The sequence below is a fragment of the Schistocerca nitens genome, chromosome 9 (genome assembly GCF_023898315.1).
Source record: "Schistocerca nitens isolate TAMUIC-IGC-003100 chromosome 9, iqSchNite1.1, whole genome shotgun sequence".
NCBI classification, from domain to species: Eukaryota; Metazoa; Arthropoda; class Insecta; order Orthoptera; family Acrididae; genus Schistocerca; species Schistocerca nitens.
In genome coordinates this window covers 35,108,421-35,121,590 of record NC_064622.1, presented here as the reverse complement: position 1 = coordinate 35,121,590, position 13,170 = coordinate 35,108,421, and the positions used below count along the sequence as shown (strand labels likewise).

Genomic DNA, 13,170 nt, shown 5'->3' with positions numbered 1-13,170 from the left:
TAAGAATTCCGCTAACGTTAGCAGGCTTCCCTTTACCAGTGAGACATTGATTTACAGCGATAACATGTTACAAATTCCAGCTGCTTCTCTGATGATCTATCGTGGGACACCGACGTCCCAATGGTAGTCAAGTGGGTAAGGACAGACTGAAATACTCTTTGATTCTATCGGGATTAGATCTCACAACCTTTCAGATTGTGGGCACTATACTAAGAATCCATGCATGTTGGACATTAGATGCGTAGATTGAATAGCTGACGAGGAGCGAGTGAATCAATCTGGGAAAGAAAGAAGTTTAAGGAACGACCAGTGTAAAAGAAGGGAGCGGTTGACGTAATCATGAGTACAATAAAGGGCGAAACCGTGTTGGGTAAAAATTGTGAAAAGAGATTACAAATCGGACAACAGAGTAAGCAGGTTCAAATCGACATAAATTGCAATAATTACACAGAGATGTAGAGACCTCCTCAGGTCATGCTAATGTGGAGAGCCACGTCAACAAATATTCAGACTAAGCAACAACGTCTTTACACTTTAAGATTCGTTTCTTTTACCTTGTCTAACGAAGCGAGATATAGAGATTTTATTGAGTAATCACCTGTTGTTCAGCATAATTTTGCCTGAAATATACAATTCTTGGTATATGAACCGATAATTCCGTTAGCTTGGCAGACGGACATTACAACGAGACCGTGTGTCAGCTATCTACCCTGCTGCCCAAGCACAGAACATTGTAGACTTCTTGTAGCTTCACTTGAGGTGAAAGTCAGAACGGGAAAGGATGCCCCTCGCCACCTGAACGCGGAAACAAAACTTAAAATATCGCACAACAACCTCATTACTCTCAAAAACATTTTACAGAAGTAGTTTATCAGTCAATTACTTTCTCACTTTTAACTTCATTATTAATACTGCTTTATTAAGTTCAGAAGTATTATCTACTATGTCCAACGTTTGTAAGGTGAATGTGCCGAGAAGTATTCTTTCAAAACTTCTTATTCGTGGTTAGTTCCATTCTATGCCCAGGAAATGTTTCTGTTGTTTGGTAAATTGTGTATTATACTGCAGCGCGCAATTGAAGCCTCCATCAGTGGGAAACTTTTTAGTTTAACAACTAGTTCTAAAACGTCGACAAAATCGTCATTTTTATACAAGGCACTGTCAGCCAGATCAAATCTGGTAACAAATACTTTTTCCTTTTTCTTTTTAGAAACAAACTGTTCATTCACACTGTTTACAATTTTCGCGAGCTATGCGATCCCAAACCGAATCCTTATAATATTTTACTCAGAATACTGAAATCCAAACATGCCGTTCGGGCCACAGAAGGTGCATAATCAAACTTTGACTCACACAATTCCAAGGAAAATGAAAATATCGCGAAATGCATTATCTGCTTGTGGCAATACTTGAAATTTATAAAACGAAATGAAATTTTGTACCAGTAAATACGAGTAGCTTTTGCTGTCCTGTTTGAGTGACAGATGGACCCTGGGCCACTGAAAAATACTCGACAAGACAGTAGCTCGATATGAGAGATCACAATTAATTCTCAATACTGAGTACAACAATATCTAGACTGCGTTTCACTCACCGGCTTTCAGAAGGGAAAATAAGGTGAAGATATGAAGTTTGCGTTGCGGAGGGCATTGAACTTGGGTAGTCTATGCAGCTCTCTGATCCATAGTGTTGCGGTGGTGTAATGGTTAGCATTCTCGCCTAACGAACAAGGACCCTGGGTTCAAGTCCTGGCCATAGGACAATTTTAGTTAATTTCTTCGACGGTGTGTAGCGGAGGGTACCTCGAGTACTTCTATCGGTTCTCCCTTCTATTCCAGTCTCGCATTGTTCGTGGAAAGAAGGATTGTCGGTATGCCTCTGTGTGGGCTCTAATCTCTCTGATATTATCCTCATGTTCTCTTCGCGAGATATACGTAGGAGGGAGCAATATACTGCTTGATTCCTCGGTGAAGGTATGTTCTCGATACTTCAACAAACGCCCGTACCGAGCTACTGAGCGTCTCTCCTGCAGAGTCTTCCACTGGAGTTTATCTATCATCTCCGTAACGCTTTAGCGATTACTAAATGATCCTGTAACGAAGCGCGCTGCTCTCCGTTGGATCTTCTCTATCTCTTCTATCAACCGTATCTGGTACGGATCCCACACTGCAGAGCAGTATTCAAGCAGTGGGCGAACAAGCATACTGTAACCTACTTCCTTTGTTTTCGGATTGCATTTCCGTAGGATTCTTCCAATGAATCTCAGTCTGGCATCTGCTTTACCGACGATCAACTTTATATGATCATTCCAGTTTAAATCACTCCTAATGCGTACTCCCAGATAATTTATGGAATTAACTGCTTCCAGTTGCTGACATGCTATATTGTAGCTAAATGATATGTGATCTTTCCTTCTATGTATTCGCAGCACGCATTTCAGTATAATTTCCCATTGTTAAAACCTCTCGATATACCACAGCATCATCCGCAAAAAGCCTCAGTGAACTTCCGATGTCATCCACAAGGTCATTTATGTATATTGTGAATAGCAACGGTCATACGACAGTCCCCTGCGGCACACTTGAAATCACTCTTACTTCGGAAGACTTCTCTTCATTGATAATGACATGCTGCGTTCTGTTATCTAGGAACTCTTCAATCCAATCACACAATTGGTCTGATAGTCCATATGCTCTTACTTTGTTCATTAAACGACTGTGGGGAACTGTATCGAACGCCTTGCGGAAGTCAAGAAAGATGAGACTTGAATGTCTGGAGGAAAACTTAATTTCTGAATTTACATTTTAGACACCCTCGATAACATGTTTCTTCTGATTCAAATCATAATCAGTTGTACACCTAAACCATGGTTCATTCTACCATATTCAACAACTTTTGTTCATAAACTATATTAATTATTGGTATTATTTTATGTGCTGTATTGAAGTGAATGAATTAAGAGATAGTCTACTAGCTAAGAAAAATATATTAATTTTTTAAAAAACATCATCTACAATTTATTATGTTGTTTGATTAATTGTAGCATTTGTGTCTCCTGTAGAATGTTCCAACATATTCCCAGCGTTCCAAGCATTTCGTTGATACGTTTTCGTACCTGCAGTAGACGTGATTCGGTCTTTACTGTGTACGCAGCCTTCTGAGCCCTTCCCACTAGGCTCGAACGTACAAGCGGTCAACCTCCCTGCCGACGGATACGACCCTCCAGCAGGTCTGCCAGCCACCGTCTCTGGCTGGGGCCAAACCTTGAGTGAGAACATCCCCGTCTACCTGCAGCGGGCGGACATGCACGTCGTGGACCGCGACACCTGCCGTGAAATGTTGGCCGACGTGGCGCCGGTGACGCTGGGCATGGTGTGCGCGGGGGACCCCACGATGGCCACCTGCAGTGGGGATTCGGGCAGTCCCCTGGTCTATGGGGACACTCAGATCGGCATCGATTCCTGGAGCAGGCCGAACTGTTTCAGTGCCGCTACCGTCTATACCAGCGTGGGCTGCTACAGAGCCTGGATCAGGAACAACAAAGGAGTTTAACAGACATGGCGTATGGCTTCACTAGCTGTACACTGGAACATAGTTGTGTTGTTTTATGCTTCAAACTGTAATTTTTCTTTACAATTGTCCTAATACGAGGGCAGTTCAATAAGTAATGCAACACATTTTTTTTCTGAAACAGGGGTTGTTTTATTCAGCATTGAAATCCACCAGGTTATTCCCCAATCTTTTAGCTACACAACACTATTTTTCAACGTAATCTCCATTCAATGCTACGGCCTTACGCCACCTTGAAATGAGGGCCTGTATGCCTGCACGGTACCATTCCACTGGTCGATGTCGGAGCCAACGTCGTACTGCATCAATAACTTCTTCATCATCCGCGTAGTGCGTCCCACGGATTGCGTCCTTCATTGGGCCAAACATATGGAAATCCGACGGTGCGAGATCGGGGCTGTAGGGTGCATGAGGAAGAACAGTCCACTGAAGTTTTGTGAGCTCCTCTCGGTGCGAAGACTTGTGTGAGGTCTTGCGTTGTCATGAAGAAGGAGAAGTTCGTTCTGATTTTTGTGCCTATGAACACGCTGAAGTCGTTTCTTCAATTTCTGAAGAGTAGCACAATACACTTCAGAGTTGATCGTTTGACCATGGGGAAGGACATCGAACAGAATAACCCCTTCAGCGTCCCAGAAGACTGTAACCATGACTTCACCGGCTGAGGGTATGGCTTTAAACTTTTTCTTGGTAGGGGAGTGGGTGTGGCGCCACTCCATTGATTGCCGTTTTGTTTCAGGTTCGAAGTGATGAACCCATGTTTCATCGCCTGTAACAATCTTTGACAAGAAATTGTCACCCTCAGCCACATGACGAGCAAGCAATTCCGCACAGATGGTTCTCCGTTGCTCTTTATGGTGTTCGGTTAGACAACGAGGGACCCAGCGGGAACAAACCTTTGAATATCCCAACTGGTGAACAATTGTGACAGCACTACCAACAGAGATGGCAAGTTGAGCACTGAGTTGTTTGATGGTGATCCGTCGATCATCTCGAACGAGTGTGTTCGCACGCTCCGCCGTTGCAGGAGTCACAGCTGTGCACGGCCGGCCCGCACGCGGGAGATCAGACAGTCTTGCTTGACCTTGCGGCGATTATGACACACGCTTTGCCCAATGACTCACCGTGTTTTTGTCCACTGCCAGATCACCGTAGACATTCTCCAAGCGCCTATGAATATCTGAGATGCCCTGGTTTTCCGCCAAAAGAAACTCGATCACTGCCCGTTGTTTGCAACGCACATCCGTTACAGACGCCATTTTAACAGCTCCGTACAGCGCTGCCACCCGTCGGAAGTCAATGAAACTATACGAGACGAAGCGGGAATGTTTGAAACTATTCCACAAGAAATTTCCGGTTTTTTCAACCAAAATTGGCCGAGAAAAAAAATGTGTTGCATTACTTATTGAACTGCCCTCGTAAATACTCATCCTGAAAACTTAGTCCGACAAACTGAAACTCTCACTTGCCATTTCCATTTGGATATATGAATTTGCTTTGTATGTTCAAAGACAAAATACTTATACTGATATATGGAACAATATGCTAATCTATGTCCACTTAACCCCTTCCTACTACTGGTTTAGTGTTCCAAGAAATCTGTAGGGATCACCTATTGTACGGCTAATGCAGCTACTAGCCAAATCAGCAAGCGATAACACTATACACAATACATGTGGTCATGCTTTACGTATGTTAACTGAGTGAGGTAATGCTGTGGTTTCAACAATGGACTCGACTCCGGAAGGATGACGCTTCAAATCCCGTCTAGCCATACGGATTTAGGTTTCCTCTGATTTCTCTAAATGCTTAAGGCAAATACTGGGATGTTTCTTTCGGAAGGGCATGACCGATTTCCTTGCCAGTACCTCCCTCATCCGAGCTAGTGCTCCGTCTCTAACGACCTAGTTGTCGAAGAAATGTGAAGCACAGATCTTCCTTCCTTGCTTCCAGACATTTGGCTGAGGCTCAAGATTGCGCTGGCACCATTGTTCCATTATGTATATTGTTGTAATATGCGTGGTGGTTAACTTACAGAACTTCAGACACCAAGATCCATTAACTTTACATTAATTTAATTTGCTGTCTTTTCTACTCAGCAGATACTAAGACTTAATAATAATAATCATTTTCTTGTAGATGTACAACGATTTATTTTATTTATTGATGTACTGCATCAAAGGCTGTAATCAGGAGGTAACTTAACCGACAGGCAGTGAAAATATATGTAATTTTTCATGTATTATTTTCATTATTACGAACTTTTATTAAATTTCTCGCTAACAGCTATATGAATTGAAACAAAATTATTTAAGATTCATCGACTGTACATGACGTTTCTAGAGGGCGGTAGTAACGTTGCTCATCAAATTCAGCCAATATTATAGCTTATTGATTCTGCTCTAAGGTGATGAAGGATGGAATGATCAAGTGAATTGTCTTCGTGTCACCCTGGTGAAATAATCTGCTCTCATCTGAAGATATATCTATAGATAAAGTCTTCAGAACAATCCTACAACACACTTCCCACAGAAACCACATTTTCCCCCCATATCACAATTGGGAATAAGTCAAAAATACTTTCTCAGCATCTACCATAAGAGCAGGCAGGTAACCTATATAATACATGTAGATAAGGAGGGAATGAAAGAAATAATACTGTAGAGTATGTGATATAGCAACTTGTGCTTTTCATTTTGTAACACGATAACTATGTGTAAAAGACCCAACAGTTAGTTTTTGTTTTACTTCTTCAGCAGTTAGAAATTGATAGGGGTTGTGCTTGTTGCAGGCACAAACAGAATGAGCTGGCCTGCGTCCAGAAACATCTAGAAGCTGTGTGGGCTATTGACAGAGGCTGCTGCTCTAAGATGCAATGACATAGAGAGGCTGGTGGGCAAGATATGACACCTCTGTTCTCATTAGAATTCCTTGGGAACACCGATTTTACTATGTCTTTAGATGCGAGACGTCTGATCAATCACAGGTCAGAGGTGAGTCCGCATTTCTCCGAACAGATTGCAATTGTGGGAACAGAAACAACTAACTGTCCTGTGTGACGTCTCAGCCAGCATGGAATGCCTCGTCCACTGGGCCAGCGGCCAATTTTACGTTTAAGTGCGGACAATTGGAGAGGGTAGATTTACTGGTTACTGGGACCTTGAGCAGAGGTATTGTTGGCATTGTAACCTTCCCACAAAAATTTTAAAATGACAAATTATTAGAAATGGAACCAAGAGTAACCTTCCCGCAAAAATATTAATGACAAAGACAATTAAACAAAAATTAGCAATCTGACCCAAGTATAAGTTCCCATTAAATAATGAAAGATAATCCCATGACAATGAAACTATAGTGATAATCAAAACTCAATTAAACCGAAATGTCGGTCTTTGGCCCTGTGCAAAAATCAGAATTATTTTCTTACCTCAGTATAACTGCATGTCAAAGTTCTGCTCTTATTGTTGGCCGCGGCTTGGAGGAAATGCATTGCAAGTATTTTTTTGAAATCTAACTGAAATTTTTGTTTGAAGGAAATGGAAGGAAATCGAATGATTCTTTTGTTAAAAATTGCTTTGAAATCAAAATTATTATTGGGGGCGATTCTTACACAAATTAGTTACAGTTAATTTACATCATTAGCTGAGCGCAATGCTGCTTAATAATATACCTTGTCCTGAATCTCGACCATTGCGGTGCCGACGCCCGCCGACTGCTCTGGGCTACCACTACTGACAGACTGCTCTCCGCTACTGAACTCGGCTACTACTACTGACAGACTGCTCTCCGCTACTGAACTCGGCTACTACTACTGACAGACTGCCGCTCGCAACTGCGCCTCGAGCGCAACTGCTCTGGTCAAAGATTCTACAATGCCTCGTCATCGCTGCCAACGAGTACATACGCCTTTCATAACCCTCCACTGGGGGGGCAAAAATTTGGCAGCGATGGTGAGTCATTTGGACTTGCCATCGTAACAAATTTTTTTGTTTTTTAACTAATTAATTTTTACAATTTACAAAATATTCACTTGTAGTACAAAATGTGAGTACGAAACATATCAGAAAAATGTATATACAAATTATTTGACAGATAACAAAGTGCACACGCACTGTAAGATTCTGTAGCATTTTCAGACCAAATAAATAGAACGGCAAAATAGTATTTTGACAAGTGACATGATTGCACATGCACTGCAGTTCAGAATATATCAGCATATGGCGAAATGTATATATAATGAGTAACAAATGACATAAAACATATCACGAAATCATAAAAGGTATACAGAATAAGCACAAATCATATTGAAAAATGAGAAAAGTGCACAGGCACTGAAGTTCAGTAGAAAACACATAAGTGCATATGCACTGAAAACTTTTGAACATTTTCATAACAAATAAACGCAAGGGTAAAAAATCATCAAATCACAAAAAGTATATACAATATAGATGACAAGAGTGCACACATACTGCACTTCAGAACAAATCGAAAATGTCTTTAGTATTTTCACAACAAATAAACATAATGGCAAAATCATGTCGACAAGTGACATAAGTGTACTCGCACTGGAGTTCAACAAATCGAAAAGAAATGTATAGGCCATGAACATAAATGATGTTAGCTAAAACGATTTTCACTATTAGGATAGGAAAGGAAAGGATTGCATCATGGTTGTAGCACTTTAGTTTGCACACAGCTGCACTGAAAGTCCATATCTTTCCACAGAATCACAACACTAAGTGATACAATCTGCAGTTCCGTTGCCAGAAGTATTTATCAGCGTATCAAGACACTGAAACGTCGTAGTAATATTCCATGCTATCATTTGGCAGTACACCAGGTACACCAAACAGTGGGACCATAATAACGTCTTCATCGCTTACGGTGGTGGACAGCATGTCGTGTCAACACCACGCTCTTAAGAGGCACACAAACGTAGAATTAGTGCAAAAACCAAATATAGTGCTCCATGATAATGAGGATGGACAAGACAAATGGATGTTACAATAATTTCAGGTAGTTAGGTCAGAAGGTGAAGGACATTAACTAACACACAAGTCTTGATTAGTGATTACATAAGTAGTTTGCGGCATCCATAGTCTAGTCATTGAACATTTCTGTACCATGTATTTTAGTATTACAGAATAATGTTCATAAAATTAAATTATTGCCATCATGGGTAGTCGTATTACAATAAACAGCGGCAATTTTTGTCCTGTTACAAACCATGTTTAGTATGACAGAATAATGTTCATCAGAAGTCTTAATTACATTAACTATTGGCACTCAGTAGCCATTTACTAAAATCATTATTGAAAACAAGAGCTAATTAATGGCATAATTAATAACATAATTTATATAGTTACATTAATTATGGGCAGCAAGTATTGAATAGTATAAAACATTGTTCATCATTCAGTATTATTCAGATCATTAAGAAGTCATTATTTAAAAAATCAGTTAATTACAATCATAGCATTAGTAATCATGGGCATTATAAGTAGTCTCGTTACAATAAACAGTGGCAATTATTAGCCAGTTACAAAATTACAATCATAGCATTAATAATCATGGGCATAATAAGTAGTCTCATTACAATAAACAGTGGCAAATTATTAGCCAGTTACAAAGCATTATATATATTTTTTTATATATTTTTTTGGGTATCATTAAGAAGTCATTATTCAAGTGACATACTATTCAGAGCTGATCAGTATTATTCAGAATTATCATAAACTAGTGACATTATATGGGACTGGTAATACATTTTGTTTTTTGTGCTGGCAATGCATTGCTTTGGGTAATTATAAGGGAAAGCAAGAAGAAATAAGAGAAAAAATTGCTTCTAGGTTGTTCCTATAAATGAAAAATGTGTAACGTCATTCGTCATGAGTCAGCTGTAGCAAGGTTATCACATTTATAAATGATAAACACAAATGGGTAAAAAAATAAAATGCAAGTACTAGAACAGGTATAATAAGTAACAAGTTTAGTAAGTATCATGAAAAGCTTCTCCTGGAAAAAATACAAAATGGATTATTGAGCTGAAAGAAGAAACGCAGACTATGCTGAAAAGTAGTGAACTTCGAATTAACAGGTAGTGAAATGTGTATAAAAAATGTGTTCCATAGCTGTCCTTTCCAAAACCTTCAGTCATCCTATTATGCAATATAACACCTGCTGTCAAAGCAAACTGCAACAAATACTTAAATAACTACATAGCATAAATACATAAACTTCAACATCATCCTCATCTGTAAAGAAAAAAAACTTCATTATCCATATTATCATAACTTCATTATCGTCATCACCTGTAAAGAAAAACTTCATTATCCATATTAGTATATTCTTCATCATTATTCATCATCAGCATTCATTATCATCTGCAAAAAATCACTTCATTATTCATCACACAACTATTCCTTATCTCTAGCATATTACATCACTTAAAACTAAGATGTGTAGTTCTGTCTGACAGCTTGCATCAATCGCCCTGTATTCTGAAAGAAAAGATTAGTTAAGACTGCTATTCTGCGATGTGTATAGTATATTCTTGTTAATGCTTGTTAATTCTGATCCATTTACTCGTCCTCATAAGGTTTTGTATTTTCTTTCATTTATTCCGTAGGTGAAATTCCCATTCTGTTTAATTTATTTCCTTTACGCATCATTTCTTTCTGAAACTGATGAACAAAGATTAATGTCTTGTATTTAAATCATATACCCATTAGATAATGACTGGTTAATGGTGACACAATTAAGCATACAGCATAACATGACAGAAAAACGTAATATGTCAAAAGCATAGACAGTGTTTAAAGGCAAAAAGTGTACAGAGAATATCATAATGCAGCAGCAAAAAAAAAAAAAAAGGAAAATGTAAAACAGTCACGATGTTGAGATATCATAGGGCAAAAATGTCAAAGTCAACTGGTGTGTTATACCTTAACTAGTTCACAGTGCATACAAACAAAACATGAAAACAATCGTACATACATAAGAAAGACAAAATGTGACATTCGTTGTGTTCAGCTTGTATGTAGTGTAGTTAATAGAGGCGATAATTAAAGACTTTAATGGAGAGAGAATTTGATAAAATTAATGCTTCACTACAGAGAATTGCATAATTATTCATAAAATGCGTAAGTTCATCTGGAAAAATATGCACGGTCTAGTGTGTAACGACAAGAAGAGCGACCTGCTAACCTTACCTTGCCGGGCACTTGCCAAGAAAAAATACGATAATCATCAATAAGTAGTCACATAAATATAAGTGCATAAGTGGTCATAAAAATGTGTAAGTTCATCTGGAAAATATGCACGGTCTGATGTGTAACGACAAGAAGAGCGACCTGCTAACCTTACCTTGCCGGGCACTTGCCAAGAAAAAATACGATAATCATCAATAATTGTTCACATAAATATCTGGAAAATGTATTACAGTGTGATAAATCATAAAGTATGTTCATTCAATAAACGGTTTAACATTGGAGATATGGTGATTGCCTTTCGATTTTCTGGTTCTCAAAGTTTCGACGTGTACAACATTGGGGTGAGGAATGCTGCGAATCCGATATGGACCTGCGTATAGAAGTTCAAATTTACTGCACTTACCTTTTAATTTGCTGGATAAATAGTGTGTACGTACTAATATCTTCTGTCCAACGTGAAAGTCTCCGCGTCTACAAACCTGTTTTTGCTGTCTTCTCCGGCGCTCTGCGGCACGTTTGATGTTGTTCAGCGCAATGTCAATTATTTCGTGGTGTCTTAGTCGACGTGATCTAGGAAAATTTACTAACTCTTTGATTTTGTTTGGTGGTTCAACGTTTTTCAGTATAACAGACGGAGATAGCATAGTGGATTCATTTGGAATGGAATTAATTACATCTTGGAATGAGTGTATGTGTGTGTCCCAATCAACATGTCTTTTGTGGCAGTATATTCTACACAGTTTACCAATTTCTTTCATTAATCGTTCACAAGGGTTCGAAGAAGCGTGGTACTTGGATATATAAATCGGAGAAATGTTTCTAGCTCGTAACATGCGTGTCCATATAGCAGAACGAAATTGTGATCCATTATCTGAAATTACTCTCATCACATGCCCTACATGAAATAGAAAATGCTTTACAAATGCTTTCGAAACAGTTTTAGCAGTAGCTTTGCGTAACGGAGTGAAAGTAAAAAATTTGGAAGTGAGTTCAACAGCGACAAAGATGTAGCAAAAACCTCTATTAGTTCTCGGAATTGGACCAAAAATGTCTACTGCGGCCATATGTCTTAATTTAACAGGTACAATGGGATATAATGGAGGAATGTGTGAAGTGGTGTCAGACTTAGCTTTCTGGCAAATTTTACATGACGCTAAAACTCGTCGTATACGTTTTTCCATGTTTGAAAAATAACAGTTCTGTCTCAATATAAGAAAACATTTTCTTGCTCCGTAATGTGCGTAGCTTAAATGCGTGTACCATATTAATTTGTTAATCAGTTCGTCAGGAATGCATAATAACCAATTGTTGCTGTCAGGATGAGAGCGGCGAAACAGAATGTCATTGCGTACAGTGTAGTGGTTCCTAATCGTAACATTATTCTTATCTTCCCAAAGGTGTTTAATTTCTTTCCACACATTGTCTTTACTTTGCTCTCGTGCTATGTCCTGTAATGACGAGGAAATAAAATTTTCAAATGCTACTTGCTGAATGTACATGACACTGAAATTTGCTTTGCAGAAGTTGGTTGCTACGTCTTGCTGATTGTTGCTGAGAGAACGAGAAAGTGCATCTGCTATAATATTTTGTGTGCCGGGAATGTGAACTATTGTAAAATTAAATTCCTGTAAATAAAGTTTCCATCTACTTAACCTGTCGTGAGTAAATTTAGCCGAAAGTAAGAATTGTATCGCTCTGTGGTCTGTATAAACGGTGGTATGTCTGCCATAAAGAAAGTGCCGAAATCTCGTAAAAGCCCATACAACACATAACGTTTCCAATTCTGTGACGGAATAATTTCGTTCAGCAGGCGACAGAATGCGACTTGCAAATGCGATGTTTTTAATTACTGTTGAGCCATCTTCTTCAACTTCCTGGAAAATATGTACGCCTAAAGCGGTGTTGGAACTGTCAGTGGCAATGGAATAATTTCTGGTAAGATCTGGGTGCGATAAAAGTGGAGCATTCAACAAAGCATGTTTCAGGTTCACGAATTCAGAGTGTGCTTGCTTATCCCATGACCAAATAGTGTTTTTACCTGTTAATTGGCATAATCTAGGCGTGTCTAAAGCAGAGTGATGAATAAATTTGCGAAAAAAGTTAATTAAACCCAAGAAACTGCGTAATTGCTTCTTCGTTGTAGGAACAGTAATGTCACGTAGAGCTTGAAGTTTTTCCGGATCAGGCGCAATGCCTTCTGCTGAAATTACGTGTCCAAGAAATTTTATAGAAGTTTTGCCAAAATGCGATTTACTGAGGTTAACTGTAAGTCCTTGTGCATGAAAAGTTTGCAACAGTCGTTCTAAAATCATATTGTGTTCAGACCAGTTAGCTTCTGCGATAAGAATGTCGTCTACGTACGTCGTAATTCTGTCTTTAAGTTCTGTCGGAA

At 39.0% G+C, this 13,170-nt stretch overlaps 1 protein-coding gene across 1 annotated transcript in view; it reads left to right on the top strand.

Moving 5' to 3' along the window:
- LOC126203948 (trypsin delta-like) overlaps nt 1-6,828 on the top strand; it is a 35,695-nt gene extending 28,867 nt beyond the window's left edge. Inside the window, exon 2 of the mRNA XM_049938341.1 lies at nt 3,154-6,828. Coding sequence (XP_049794298.1) covers nt 3,154-3,552 — 399 coding nt within the window. The 3' untranslated portion in view covers nt 3,553-6,828. The remainder of the gene's footprint in view (nt 1-3,153) is intronic.
- Nucleotides 6,829-13,170: the final 6,342 nt, after the last annotated feature.